We start from the raw sequence: 15742 nt of genomic DNA, 5'->3' as shown, positions 1-15742 counted from the left end.
TTTTACATTTACAGCATTAAACTAAATCTCAGGTACCTGGTAATAGAATAAATGCGTGTACCATATTAGAACATGAACAAAGAAAAAAGAAGTATAGACCAGCAAGTCTACATACAACACTTAAATTAGAATGAAATTCTAAGTCCAAAATATGGACTGACAAATAATTTTTTGAAATGTGCAAATCACACGTATGGTGATGGCTGTTTGCCCCTTGAACTTTGCTTTCCACTGGGGAGTCACATCCTCTGGATGACTATCCAGAGGATGTGACTCCCCAGTCCTCCCCAATCCTCCTTTTTCTGACAACAGAAAATGTTTGAGTCATTTTAGCATACAGCACATAACCCATTTCCATCAAAATGTCACAAACAACATCAATTTTAAGAACTGTCTCAATATACCTAGCTTAGAAGCATTTTTGATTTTATGTCACGAGGGAGTGTGTGGTGTCAGAAAAAAATGGGAAAAGAGAGAAATGAGGACATGAAACAAAGGATCTGGCACTGGACGCAAACCGGGGATGTTGTGGTTCATTGTCAGGTCACCAGGCTGCCCCACATTTTAATGTTTATATTGATGCACATGTATATTTCCTTCTATGGTGGATTATATATGAAAACCTTAACATTTATTTCTTTTTTCCCTTTTTTTTCTTTTGCAAAATAGTTTTTGCATCTTGGTGTTATTCTGGACTGTGTAACGGGAGTTACTACATGTAGAAAATCATCTTACAGTTTGGGGAATACCTGAGTTGATTCTCTAAAATGCTTTTCTGGTCTTTTGATTTACTAGGTTACTGGGAGACCATCTTTGGCCCTTAATACGTATATCAAACAAATGATATTAAAACATGGTATTTCACAAAAAGGGATCATATTAACTCTATTAACTTTCCAGGTTGCATACTGAAACACACATCCATTTGCATCTCCAGAATCAGCCGAAGTTTACACACGCTTCTCTCACTCAACTGTTTAAAGTGACAGCCCTGTCGTGCATGAGGTGTATTTATGGATAGCCCATAGTGTGCCAGCACGGAAATTCCTCTCATTCTAGGAAACATCTGGCCAAATTTTATCTCTTGTATCTTTAGTCTCATCTGAAGATGCCAGCAAATAGTTACACAATTCTACTAACTGTAGAACATCAGTGGACTCTGGCATCCCAACAGCATGGACTGAGAATACTTTTAAGGTCTGTTATTATAACATGGGTTGGTAGAGATATGAGTATAAGAGCAGTCTTAAAGGAGATCTCAGGTATACATTCATATGAAACCCACTTAGATTTTATCTTGCATGCTTGCCAGAGTAAGGAAATAAAAGCTCACGTGAATTAGAACGCAAGTCAATGTAAAATATTAAAATGTAAAATAAGGAAGAGCCCGTTTTGTTGATCTTCTGTGATGGAGGAGACAAATCTATTGTGAGTGATGGTATGTGAACTTCATGCATCAAGATGTACTCTGGTGACCTTGCCTCTACTGTCCTCTACAGGCTGAGAAAGAGGCTTCCAATTGCATGACAAGCGGTGAAGGAAATGAGATAATCTCTTTCAGTCTCCTGCCTTTCTCTTACTGACATGGTTCTTAAATTGTTTCATGTTGTTTTTCCTGATCCCGTTTGCACGGCAGGGGGTGGAGCTGTTAAGTGAGAAGTCTGTCACGAAGTGAAACACACACACACACGTAACAGACACTGATATATGTGTGTGTGCGTGTGTGTGTGTGTGTAAATGCATATATATTAAAAAAAAAGTTTTATATATATATATATATATATATATATATATATATATATATATAAAAAAATAAATAATATGTGTGGTGAACCAGATCACAGCACAAATCAAACATATTTCACAATCTCTTAAGTTGTGCACCCCACAAGCTCAAACAGGCCCTCGCTGTCAGCCTGCACTCTATAATTATCCCTACAGCTCTGTACCCCAAGACATTTCACCTCTGACCTCTAATTGTTACACCTTTCATAATAACATGCAGCCACGTGATGGTTCAACAGTCAGCGCTGAACATAATGATGAGCACCAGCCTGTACATGAATGCTAGGATAATTCATGTATGCTCAAAAACATGGAGAAATATAAACACCTTCTAAGTATGTGATGGTTTGGTGGCAGGGCCCTTTGATCAGGTAAGTAAAAACCTGGGTGGGATTCACAAAGCAAATTAAAGAACGCAACGCTTTGCTTTGAGAAAGCACCATCTGAGAATTAGCACCCTCTGCTGGTGGCACTGAATAAATCCACACTTGGTTTGAAAGTCAGAATCATCTTTATTTGGCCAAGTTTGTGCACACAAGCAGGGAATTTGAGTCTGGCTATACTCTTTTTAGTGGTGAGTAGTTAGTGCACTATGTCTCAGAAGGTTTCTGGATTTCAAACTACTGTTGGCTGGGTCTTTCTTTGTGAGTTGTGCCTGTGTCTGTTTTTCACAATTACTCAACCTTGCTTTTTCAGTGCAGCAACAGTGCATGTTAGAGTTGGAATTGGTATGAGTGTAGTCTGTTTTTTACCCAGTGTCATCTGGGACAGGCTCCAACCCCCTTGGGACATAAATTGAAAGAGTATGAGTATGAGTGGGCTATAAATTTGGCAATTGCTATTAATCCATTTATGGCACAAAAACCCCCAGGTTGTCTTATCAAACTGAATTGGTGATTATTATGTTATTATTATTATTATTATACACATTTATTCATCACCAAAATCATCCAGATGAAAATACTAGAGTCTCAAATTAGTTTATTGAGTTTTCCATTGTAATGTACTTATAGTGGACACATTTTAAACTGTGTTCATATTTTCATATGGGGAGGATAAATCCTGATAGCGATGCTTCCGGTTGCTCCTAGCAACCTTGTTAAAACATTTTTCATATAAAAATTTTATTATGCTGAACTGAAGTAAAATAGACCATTTAGGGCGATTATTAGCTGTTTTATATTTGTGTATATATTATTGCTCTGTGTAATTTGAGAATTCTGCATAGTGTGCTGTATCTAGAGTTAGAGCTCCTGGCTCTACTCTTTTGGGACCTCTTGGGCTTTAATTTCCACATCTGCTTTATTTTGTTGTGCTCCTTCTTCCTGATGTCTAGGAAATTGTCTAGGAAATTATCAATCCTTTAGCACATAAACACAGTATAGTGATCAGTATAAGGTGAAGAAAGCTGCTTCTGGTCAGATGGAAAAAAAACACACAAACACAGAAGAGTGGATTTGGCAAAATGAAATGGCTGGCGGTGGACAGATGTAAGGGTATCAATGGTTACAATAAACAGCATGAATGTTGTGTCACAAGACACGATAAGATAAGATAAGATAAGATAAGTTTCTTTTCACTAACTCATCTACCAAGGCATTTTAGAGAGTATAGCAGCTGTGGCAGTTTGTCTTATAACAACAGCTGTAATCTCGACATTTCGACTTTACTCTCAAAATAATCAGTAATATATATGTTTTTTAACATGGCTCTCATTCTCCTCTGTAACTTTTGCTACATGCTTTGTTGAAAACCAACTAATTATTACATCTTTTGAAACTGATGGACAACAAATTCAAATGGAAAACTACAAAATAACTACATTAAGACAAACCTTGACAAGCACTCAGTTTACCCTTTTCATAATTTACTTAAAAAAATAAAATAAAATAGAATAAAATGAAATAAAATAAAATAAAATAAAATAAATGACCAGCCGTCTTCTTGTCTGTCTTGCTGGCTCATCCTCCAATTTTAAAAGATGTTCAACATTCTTCTTGAACATGTTCATAATGAACCCATTAAACAAGTGAGTTTAAAGATTATTATGTGTCCATTTTTTACTTTTTAAAATCATTTACATCACTTCATATTATTGCTAAGTGGTACATATCAGGTGATTTCTATGTGTTAAATGTTTTTTCTATTAAAATTGATCTTCTTTAATTTTAATTTTAACAATACCATACTCATATATCTTTATTTTCTGAAGACCCCCTCAGAGGTTAGCTGCACAGTCAGTGTTCATGGCTGGATGCCACAGGCAGGTGCTGAGGAGGGTAACAGCGCAGGGCCTGGGTCCTCATACCAGTGCCCTGGAGGCAAACTGTGAGTGGCACAGCAGAGCTTTCATGAACAGACTCAGAAACAGGAAGAGATGTAGACGATAAAGTCGGTCGTTTGAAGTGGTTCTGCTCAGAGGCACAGCTCAGAGACTCAGACATAAAGGCTCACGCGGCATCTTTCTCACTCCATGTCCTGCACGCACACCCTTCACTCTCACATCCACTTGAAAGGCAGCAAAACAGCGCTTGCAGTGGTCAAAGCATCAGATTTCAAAATTTAGGTTGCTCTCTTTTACTGTCTGTACCATTGTTGAAGTTCAAGCAAGGCTCATCCCAGCCATAAGTTTAGGAATTATGTACACGCTAACATTTTGACCGCCAGCATCCGTTATCCTCTAAGCAAAGAGTCAGGATTGATATGTTGTTTGCTGGGATCAAGTAATTGTTACTTTGAGGTGGACGTTAGAGGTCAGGTATTAAGCATGTGATCTCCTTTTCCAGAGCCCCACTCTACAAAATCTGCTTCCCCGCTGTTATGAGGAGGACTGTCCAGAGAGATTCCCCGCTGCTCCCCAAACACCTTCTCTTGCAGTTCGATTATGTCATTTCGGATGTCAGCCATCATTAGCAAAAGAAAGTCGAAGGAGCCAGGTGGACCCTAGAGACAGGCGAGAAATTGATTGGTTAGTTAATTAATTGTGCACATGCAGCCTGAAAATAAAGGAAAAGCTGAAAGCCCCCGAAACAGTGCAGCTCCTTGAATGGTCACTAAATCATTACTCCAAATGTCAGTTAGCCCCCATAACTAGTTTACCCTTTACATCACAGCTGTAAGCTCACTCTTTTAAATTTATTCTAGACTTAAATATATGGGGTTGCAGCCACAAAGGGATTTAGCAAGTAGCTGTCTGCTAGTATGTACCACCTTTTTCCCATGTTTGTGGCATTTGTTCCTTTTAAAACATGTTCAGTGAAATTATCTGATGAATAATGTGGACTAATATTACAACAGACCAAAAAGTCTGTGTTCCAGTTTTCATGGTTAATTTTTAGCATGTTATTTTTATGCTACATTGCACTTATTAGCAGGTACTGAGTGTCTGACTGATGCACACTTAAGGTGTATGGATGCAGCTTGTTAACCAACCTTGCCAGACTTTGTTTTTTTTAACCCTCTTATCCAAATATGATCACTTCTAGCACCTAAAACGCTTAGACTAAAGCTTTACACCAGGGCTTCGTAAACAAGTAGGTGATTTCACAGTGGCTATGTCTATCATTGATATAGTGTGTTATAATCCATACATCTATAATAACTTACAGGTGGGCCTCTGGGACCTGGAGCTCCTCTGTCACCCTGTAGATGAGAAACAGCACACATTGATTGAGTTTTAACCTTTTAAACTGTATTCAGCTTGCTTGCTTCCATGGACAATAAGACTCATAACAGGGTGTACTGTAGCTTCATGCATGGGAAGAGCATCAGTGGTGAGTTTAAATGTCAGAATGGTGAGACGAGGTATAAGAAACAGTTAAAAAACAAAAAAACGTAATAAATGTTGTTAAGTTTGCTTTTCAGAGCAGGGTCTATTAAGAGTGCATTTGAAATGTGTGAGCCAGACACAGACAAGCACAAGATGGCGACTGGCGATGGTGACACAAAAGCATACAAAGACACATAAGCAAAATAAAGTTGCTATAACAACCTTTAATCCATCTCTTCCTGGCGCCCCGGGTGGTCCCTGTATAAACGATTGAGAGATGGGTTTAAGAACAGCAGGTTTTCTTTTAATCACAGCAACAGTTACCTGCTTAAACTATTATCATACAGTTCATCTATTCATCTTTGAGCTACCTCTTTCCAGTGATGCAGTACTGGTGTCTGACACAGAACAGATTTTTTTCAAGACATACCAAGTTTGCTAGTTCCAAGTAGTGACTACTGATATCAGTGACTATTGGAGGCTCTGCTGCAAAAAAAGACTCATAAATTGCAGGTACAGTCTTCAGATTCATAGTGAATAGCAACTTATGCTGCCAACATTACTTGTAGGATTTGGTTGCTAATCCGCTGAAAATGGATTAATAATACGTCTCTACAAACATCAAGACAGAACTGGATGCGTCCCAGCACCAGTCATGTCGCTGCGCCAGTGGAAAAGGGTTATTAGCTTTATGAGCTGATTGAAGTGGGAGGTAAAGCCTGTAAGAACACCTAAATTATGGTGCCAGTTTCTTTCCTTACCACTGCCCCCCTGCGGCCTCTCTTTATGTGCTTTAGGTCAGGCTCTGGACCCATAGGTCCCATGTCTCCCCGAGGGCCAGGAGGTCCAGGAGGGCCCCTCTCCCCAAGGTCACCTCTCATTCCAGGTTGCCCTGGGTGTCCTGGTAGAGACAGAAGAAAAATATTAACCTCAGTGGAGTCTGGCATCCCAACAGCATGGGCTGAGAATACTTTTAAGGTCTGTTATTATGAGCGAACATCATCTGTTCAGAACATTTCATTTGATTATTTTCCAGTAAATCTATTGGGTAAATAGCCAAAATATTTGCCACTGTAATACAGTGTCTGTAACTAGAGGTGGATCTGTCTCTAGGATTTCCATCAGTTTCATATTACCTGGGACGCCAGGAGCTCCTGGAGGGCCAGGAAGACCAGAAAGGCATGGGCCATCAGGTTTTTTTCCTGCTCGTCCCAGACTTGGTTTATTACTGCTGTTGGCCAAGCCAGGTACCTTCAAAAGAATAGAAGAAAGTTTAAACTAAAATGAATTTAAAGGTCAGATGTGTGGTCCAACACAGTTTGACTTTGAATAATTGAATAATTTCTTTAACATCCTCAGTTTTTTATGCAACTATTAAGTCTTGCTCACTTTTTAGCCATCATCATTTACAATAAATGGTCTGATTGACTGACTGAAAGAGTTCATGCTTGAATGCTTGATTCAGTCATTTGGTTTAACTGCTATTACATAAAGATGTTACCTGGTTGGGTGAGTGTGTATTTCCCAGCTTGAGTTTCAGCTGCAGTAAACTATTTTTCATGTTCATAAAATCTTGACAGGTGAATGAGCAGGTACCAGAACTCATCAAGGTATCTGACTTCCCTGATGAGCTCACTGCAAGAAAAAAACAAGGAAATAAAATTCTCAAACTGTACTGCATGCTGTTAAGTTAAATAACAGAAGAAAGAAGTTCAGTCAATTTTTTTGAATTCATGTGAGTTTAAATACCACCACAAGCAGTACTGTAATTGTAATTGTAATTACTGTAATTGATTTTTGTTTTCGTGTTCTTACTTTTTTTCTTTGTCTCTCTTTTATGTCTGTCTCTTAACTTCCATTTTTCCACTGTCCACATTTTTCATGGTTATTTCCTTCTGTATTTTGCCTTCACCTGTGTCTGATCTCCATCTTTTCAACCCTGGGTTTATATCTTCCTGTCTTCCCTCTATCAGTTGCCAGTGTGTTTGCTCTGTGTTTGTTTTTCCTGTTGTAACTCATGCTCCTGTTTTTGGTTTGGTTTTATTTTCATTCTTTAACCTTGTGTTTCTTTCTTTTTAAAAAAAAAGTTTTTGATGTTTTTTTGCATCACCTAATAAAACGGGTTCTTGTCATTTACTTTCCTGGCTTTGCATCCTAAGTTTGTCATGCATCTACTCACAGTTGCAGTTATTCAAACAACCTTCTTCTGTTCAACCTCACATAAAATCTCACATCTATCTTTGTTATAACATAATCTGCCCTACCACCAGCTGGAAGCGATATCTTATTTAAAACAGCCAAAGGCCTAAAAGAATCTGCTACAAGTTCTGTTTACAGCGATCAATTTATTTATAAGCACATCTGAAAACAACAAAGGTTGACCAAAGCGCTCTACAACTAAAATGAACGAAACAGAGCAGGAAAAATAGAAGACAAAAAACATAAAGCTCAAAATGATGCAATGATGAGTGGCACAGAAACTTACAGTTGTGTATGGCAATGCAAGAGCGTTGATCCGATGCAAGTATGTAACCACTGCGACAGCGACACTCAAAGCTGCCCACTGTGTTCACACACTCCTGGTCACACAGACTGCTGCTTGGGGCCTCACACTCATCAATGTCTGCATATTTTTGTGTGATAGAGACAGAAAGGGGAAGAAAGTAGTAAAGATAAAGTTAGTTTACAGTAAATCTCAAGTAAAATTTGAATGTTTAATTCCTACACTTACACATAGTAATTTCTGTCCATTTGTGTGTTTTCAGGTTAATCTTTTATTGTAGAATTTGAAAGATGAAAGTCACTTTGAGGTGTTAAATGCAATTAAGAGCTTTTTAGAATTACTTTTCCAGGTCCTGGTCTAAGCCCAGAAAGCTGATGGTAATAGAGAGAAAATGTTTTGCTGCACAAAACCACAAGAGGGAGCTATTTCACCTGTTTAGTTCCAAACCACACTTGTTACTTAGATCACTTTCAAGAATAAAGACGTGTGGTGCAGTGAATGACAAATAGCCTATGCAAAAGCATAGTTAATTGTTTTTTCCCAGAGATAATGAAAACTGACCCAGGCAGTATGGAGATTTGTGGTTGCGGTGTCTTTCTCTGTCAAAGCGATATCCAGGATAGCATGTGCAGACAACTCGTCCAAAGTTATCAGTGCACTGCTGCTCGCAAGGTGACGCAGCACACACATCCACACCTATGAAGAGGAGTGTGGTGTGAGCATTTTATACAGCTTCATTACTGCTTTGTTTCATTCATAGAGTTTCAGAACAAGTAAAGAAACATCTCAAAAAGGGTTTATACATATCACAGTAGGATGGGTGTAACACAAGCAAAACATTTACTGGCACAGTCTGAAATATTATCATGTAACTCATATCTGTAACTATCTGAAGTTTCCTCCATATTCAACACAAACAATTTGTGGACAAGAGATTTTTTTTTCATAACCTTACATCAGTGCAGACTCTGCATGGCTTTATTCAATTTCATTAAGTTCATGTTTTACAGTATCTAATCACAATGAATGTTGGAGTTTATATACGCCACTGCAACCTAGAGTTGCTTGCTTGTTATTCTGCTGTTTATATGTATTTCCCCATCGTGGGAGGGGCTGTCAAAGCAGAGACACCCAGACCTCCCTCTCCCCAAACACCTCCTTCAGCTCTTCTAAGGGTGAAACAAGGAAACCAGGCACGAGACGTAATGTCTCCAGTATGTCCTGGGTATGCTCCAGGGTCTCCTCCTGGTAGAACATATCCAAAACACTTCATCTAAGAGGCACCCAGGAACCACCTCAACTGGCTCCATATAATGTGATCGAGTAGCAGCTCTCCTCTGAGCTCCTCCTGAATGACTGAGCCTTTAACCCAATCTTTAAGCCTGCGACTAGTCACACTAAGTCTAGGATTTCATCTAATAAGTGTATTGTCAGATTTTCAACAGAGTAGTTCATGTCGTAGTTAGTATAGAATATAACTGAAATCCTACAGCAGCCTGCATTAAACTTGTGTGCTATTAGGCCAAAGGAACCATTAAACTGAAACATTAAAATGCAGTTATTTGATCTCTTCTCTGGGTTTCTGTGCCTCACTTATAGCCTCTGGCTGGGGCTGTAAGCACCACAGCATTTAAAGATTTTAATGGCATGTCAAGCAAAGTTAAGCACTGATTTATTTTGTTTATATACTTTATTATAATTTTATTGTTGCTCAAGTTGACTCAAGTTCAAATTTTAACCTGCTGTAAGAAACATACTACAGATATGATCATATCTATTGTCTATCTTCAGTCTCTCCTTATATATCAGCTATTCACAAATAATTTAGGGAAGCATTCGTTCTTCGTGGGGTCATGGAAGAACAGCACCGTCTAGTGTCTGATGCTAATTACTGTTACCATCTGGAAGCACAGGATTACAGTTTTAGAAAGAAACGAAATTGTTTAGCAATGCTTTTCACCAGCCCGTGAGAACATGGCCATGAAAGCTGACAACTTTCACAAGAATCAGATGTTTGTTATGGAAAATCACAGTTGTCAGTTGTCTTTGCCAAGACATATTATTTTTTATGTGCCGTTTGTTTCAGGTGACTGAAGTGTGCAAACTGTATAAAAGGACTGCTAAACTGACAAAGGTGTTCCACATTATGTTTTGTACAGTTTGTTGTGTTTATAAACTGCCTTCGAGGAAAACAAAATTGCATCAGATTTGAAACATGTGGATCCAGATGTGAGAGTTTATGAGCAAAACTTATGCGATGGAGCAAATGGTTTACCTACTTTCAGGTATGCACTGGCCCATCACAAATCTGAATCCTTTACAGCACTTCCTCCTGAAAGAAGAAAAGGAGAATATTCAATGCCAATTTCAGATCAGCTGGGAAAGCCATTTTATTTTATTTTTTTATACATGAGAAGAGTGATACCGCCGTTATATGTTTGATAAATAAAAAGCCGTACCCAGATGTTGATTTGCTCAGCGAGAAACAGAAAACCTCCATATGTAATAAAAAGTCTGCAAACCAGCACTTCTACAGTCAAACCAAATGTTTCAGTTGATGTTGACTTTGTTACATATTGGATCACGTAATCAGACAATTACAGAGTGGTAAATGAAACAGCAAAAACAGGATAACTGCTGTGATGAATCTGCATTTTAACTGTGTAGCGCATTGCACTGATGAAAAACAGGCCTGCATGATGCACTTTTCTATATAAATGTGATTTGTTGCCCATCAAGTAGAAATGGCTGTTTTAATTAGTAAAGAGCCAAGAAGCAAAATCTGCTTAGTAGAGTCAAAAAATCTTTGCTTCAGAGAGCAGTAATTAAATTGAATAATTTCAGCACTGCAGTTTTATAAGTTTGTTGCTGTTCACGTGAACTTTGTAAAATAAAAAATATTTGGAAAGTGTACACCGCGAGCCAACTGTTGTAGTATTTAAACAGTGTATAAGTGTATAAGTGCAGCTGAAGATAAACGTGAGGACAACAATGACATCCTGCCACCCTCACTGACAACTAACACATCATCATTTAGAACAGCGGTCTCCAACCTTTTTTGCGCCACGGACCGGTTTATGCCCGACAATATTTTCATGGACCGGCCTTTAAGGTGTTGCGGATAAATACAACAAAATAAAACTAGTACCGGTACCGAAAAAAAGAAGATTTATTCATAACACACGTGAAAAGACCCAGGAAAACCGAGTAAACGATAAAAATGATAACAAAATAACGCTGAAAACCGATAAAAACCCTGAAAACTATACATTTCACACCTGAGCCTCAACTCTCGCGGCCCGGTACCAAACGACTCACGGACCGGTACCGGTCTGAGGCCCGGGGGTTGGGGACCGCTGATTTAGAGGAAGGTATTCGGCACTAGCAGCACCAAAACACTAAAAAGTAAAGAGCAGCTTATTTTATATGCATTATTAACCTGCATCAAAACAGTATTGGAAATGAGAGAGGCCATCCTTTACAAATAATAGTAGACTTAGAGTCAACTAACTAACTATTGCAATAATAAATAAACCCAAGAACTCAAGTTCATTTTGGCAATCTGCTGACAATGCTCATTTGTCAGCAGGTCATCAAAGCTGCCTGAGGGCTACTGGTCTGTTTCTCAGTTTCACTACAGTTTTAAAAAAGTAGGTAAAAACAAGCTGCAGTTACTTCTTATTCTGAATTTTAGTCACAGTACTTAAACTATGAATTCATTTAAAAAAAAAACAAAAAAACAAAAAACAAAACTTCTTTACAGTCTACTTTTGTGATGTAAACTCCTAAAGTCTTGTAGATGCATTTTTCCCTAAGTCAGCATTGCACAAAAATTATTGGGCAAGGAATTTTCTCACACTTGATTTAGGGTGTTTGGAAATGACAGTCGTTCAGCAATCCCACAACAATCCACCACATGTTACAAGCAGCACAGCTGGAAAAAAACAGAGGAAATGGCTCAGAATTTCTAGCAGCACAGCATGCAACAAATATCACACATGCATGCTTGAAAAAACACAGATGAATTCCCAACTCCTATCCCAAAAACTGCAAGCTGTTACCGGAGGGGATTTAGCATGCTGCTTCAGTCAAGGTCCCCTCAAGACAATAAGTTGCTTTTATTTTCCTCCAGCCTCCATGCAGTGTAACCTTAAATCACTATGAGATCCCCCTCCCTCTCTTGAATGAAAAATAACCTATAAAATAGCGAGGCCAGCCTAAACTGATGAGATCCAGATGAGAGTGGCTTTAATCTGCAGCCTGTAGCGTGGAGTGTTGAGAGGGATGTATAAAGCCAGGCTCTGAGCTGAGGTGGAGAAAGGAAAGTGAATACTGAGATGAAGATTGTCACTCATTGCATCAGTCAGTCAATCCATCAATCAATCACTCAGTCAGTGATCTAAGTTGGGCTAATGTGATGCAGATGTACGTCTGAGCAGGAGGGTTTCTTGGATTTATATCGTTGGCATGACAGCAGCTAAAAAGATTATTTAGCTTGAAGATTAAAGTAGATCTGGTTCTGATCAACTTTAGAACAGCTGTAATTTAGGACTACACATATGGCTTAACGACCCTATTTATTTGTTTCAGCAACCCATCGGTTTGTAAAAGTAGAGGAAAACATGGTGCATAACCAAAGAAAAGAAATGGCCCAGTGCATGCATAAAACTACACACATCCCTCTATGCTCTTTTTTCTTTCTCACCCTGAAAACTTATCTGAAATCTTATGACTCCTTCACTTTCTCTTGTTGAAACAATTTAATAATTCTTGAACTGCTACAGTATGAAGCAACGTGTTATGTAAGCCACTGTTTTTCTCTCCTCTGCTACGTTCTTCCTTCTTGTCTTGATCATTTTTCATTCACGTGCGCTCCTTCTCTCTCATTGGTTGTGCATGTTGACGATCACATATTGAAAGCCAGAGGTGTAGAGTGTCTGGTTCACCACCACCGCAGAGTCAGCTTTAATCCTGAGCTGTTTTTGCAGGTTTGTTTTGTTAGCTATTAGCTGAGTTACCAGCAGACATGTTTTTGGTTGTGGTGTTAATCATTGACTGTTGAGTATTTTTTATTTTAGGACAGAAGGCAGAATCCAAAGAAGCAGTACTTGGCTGGTTCAAGACCTTCTCTCTCATTTGTTTGTTTTGGCCAGGGCTTCCATCTCCCTTATTTGTGTTCGGTTTTTGCATCATTAAATTTGCTTTGAACTCCCAACAGCTTGTGGCTTCTCATAGTTTATGGGTTCCTCTGAGCCAGTAATTTAGGGACCGTAACAGCCACTCTGAACTTTACATGTATGGCTTTGACACAATGGGCACTTTCACCCTGTTTACAAATGTTTTTCCCTTGAATTTTAGCCAAGCTGTTCATATTCCCCACAGGGTAAAATCCTGGAACACTTCCTACCTGACAAACTAATTGCATTCCCATAAGCGTCGACTGCTTACTGCTTTTAGAGCTAATTAGGCAATAATAATTGCTTGACAATTTTTGCTGGTGAAATTTTGAGTTGTGTGTGCAACTCTTTTAACATAAGTCACCCATAACACCTTTCTCTGTGCAGATGTGTATACACAAATATGCATAAGGCTGTAGAAGTGTAATTCCAGTGTCTGCTCATTTCAACAACAAACCAAAACAACTGACAAATGTGTGCTGTGTCATGAGTCATCTTAATATAACAGGGAAAAAAAGGTGTCATAAATATAAGAAAGTGTTCATAAAATTAGCTATAAACACAGTGGCATGCAAAGGTCTGGACACATAAGACGCAACTTAGCAAAGAATTAATTCCATAATTGATATAGAGACACTTTGATACTAGAAGCAAGTTTGGAAGGAATAAAATAAAATAGTTTCACCAATAAGATGATACCTAAAATGCTACAAGCCAAACACGCTGGCTTGTTTCTGCATGGTGTTCAGTGGGTCCTTAAAAAAAAGAGAAAACGGTGCAAATGGAGGACAAAAGGAGAAGTGGCAAGCCTATAAAAGAACCAACTAAAGAAGATGAACAGTACCTGAAAGTCCTAACCTTAAGAAATAGGAAAAGGAAATCCAGATAAGACCTGAGACAAGACCTGAGAGCTGCATCTGGCCTTTCAGCTGATCTTTCTATTGCCCAACAAAACCTAATCAGAAACGGTCTCACTGGAAGGGTGCAGACCAGGGGAAGGCAGGGGTATTCAAAAAATATAGAATAACTGGAGGTAAAATGAGTAGCAACTTGTCTTATGGACCGATGAAGCCAAATGTGACATTTTGGGGTCAAATCCTTGTCAAAATGTGCAGAAGAGGTTGGTAGAGAAGTACAACAGTAATTGTCTACAGCCATCTGTAAAACATGGTGGCGGCTCTCCCCTGGTTTGGAGCTGCATTGTCAATATGTTTGGAATTAGAAATGCAGAAAAGTATCATCAGATTTTCATTCGCCATGCAATACCATCTGGAAAGCATCTGATAGGCAACAGGTTCATTTTTCAGCACGGCAATGATCCTAAACACACTGCCAATCCAGTAAAAGCTTAGCTGGATAGAAAAACACACAGTGGAATACTACCAGTCATCGACTGGGCTGCTTGGAGCCTGGACCTCAACATTATTGAAGCAGTGTGGGATCATCTTGACAAAGAACAGAACAAAAGTCAGCCAACATCCAAAGAAGAGCTTTGAAATGTCCTTCAAGAAGCTTGGAGAACCATTCCTGAAGACCACTTAAAAAATTACAATAAAGCTTGCTCAAAAGAATTCACGCTGTTGAAGAATAAAGGTGGCCATATTGACTTTCAGGGTTGTTAGAATTGTAAAAACTCTGTTGGTGACTTATATACTCTGTCTCCATGTATGATTGCACATATGCTGCAGCAAGAGTACTGACAGGGACTAGAAAGAGAGAGCATATTTCTCCTATACTGGCTTCCCTTCTTTGGCTATTAAATCCAGATTTAATTCAAAACCCCGCTCCTCACATACAATGTCTTAAATAATCAGGCCCCATCTTATCTTAATGATAAGATAGTACCATATCACCCCATTAGAACGCTTCAGTCTTGCACTGCAGGCTTACTTGTTGTTCCTACACTATTTAAATGTAGAATGGGAGGGAGAGCCTTCAGTTTTCAGGCCCCGCTTCTGTGGAACCAGCTTCCAGTTTGAAGACAGATCTCTACTTTTAAGATCAGGCTTAAAACTTTCCTTGCTAAAGCATATAGTTAGGGCTGGATCAGGTGACCCTGAATCCTCCCTTAGTTATGCTGCAAAAGGTGTATGTTGCTGGGGGATTCCTATAATGCATTGAGTATTTCTTCTTCACTCACCTTTCTCACTCACAATGTGTTAATAGACCTCTCTGCATTGAATCGTGCTTGTTATTAATCTCTGGCTCTCTTCCACAGCATGTCTTTTGTCCTGTCTTCCTTCTCCCTGAGGCTGGTTCTGCCGCAGGTTTCTTCCTGTTAAAAGGGAGTTTTTTCTTCCCGCTGTCGCCAAAGTGCTTGCTCATTGGGGGTTATATGATTGTTAGGTTTTTCTCTGTATATAGGGTCTACCTTACAATATAAAGCACCTTGAGGCAAATGTTGTTGTGACTTGGTTCTGTTAAATAAAATAAAATTGAATTGAATATTTCTCTGTAAAAGAATAAAAAAAAACTAGGGGTAGCTCAAGTACTGTGTCCTTTATATTT

General features: G+C 38.8%; 1 protein-coding gene across 1 annotated transcript in view; it reads right to left on the bottom strand.

The window, feature by feature from the left end:
* Positions 1–1834: 1834 nt before the first annotated feature.
* LOC147338634 (collagen and calcium-binding EGF domain-containing protein 1-like) overlaps positions 1835–15742 on the bottom strand; it is a 40725-nt gene continuing 26817 nt past the window's right edge. Inside the window, exons 3-11 of the mRNA XM_086314371.1 lie at positions 10337–10389; positions 8619–8753; positions 8040–8177; positions 7056–7189; positions 6691–6805; positions 6316–6455; positions 5777–5812; positions 5392–5427; positions 1835–4728 (exon numbers count right to left, since the gene is read on the bottom strand). Coding sequence (XP_086170497.1) covers positions 4540–4728; positions 5392–5427; positions 5777–5812; positions 6316–6455; positions 6691–6805; positions 7056–7189; positions 8040–8177; positions 8619–8753; positions 10337–10389 — 976 coding nt within the window. The 3' untranslated portion in view covers positions 1835–4539. The remainder of the gene's footprint in view (positions 4729–5391; positions 5428–5776; positions 5813–6315; positions 6456–6690; positions 6806–7055; positions 7190–8039; positions 8178–8618; positions 8754–10336; positions 10390–15742) is intronic.

The sequence above is a fragment of the Aulonocara sp. 'chitande type north' Nkhata Bay genome, linkage group LG1 (genome assembly GCF_057382095.1).
Source record: "Aulonocara sp. 'chitande type north' Nkhata Bay isolate Kocher_YH1m ecotype deep benthic linkage group LG1, A_spYH_male_GT1.1, whole genome shotgun sequence".
NCBI lineage: Eukaryota > Metazoa > Chordata > Actinopteri > Cichliformes > Cichlidae > Aulonocara > Aulonocara sp. 'chitande type north' Nkhata Bay.
This window is presented reverse-complemented; position numbering and strand designations above follow the sequence as displayed.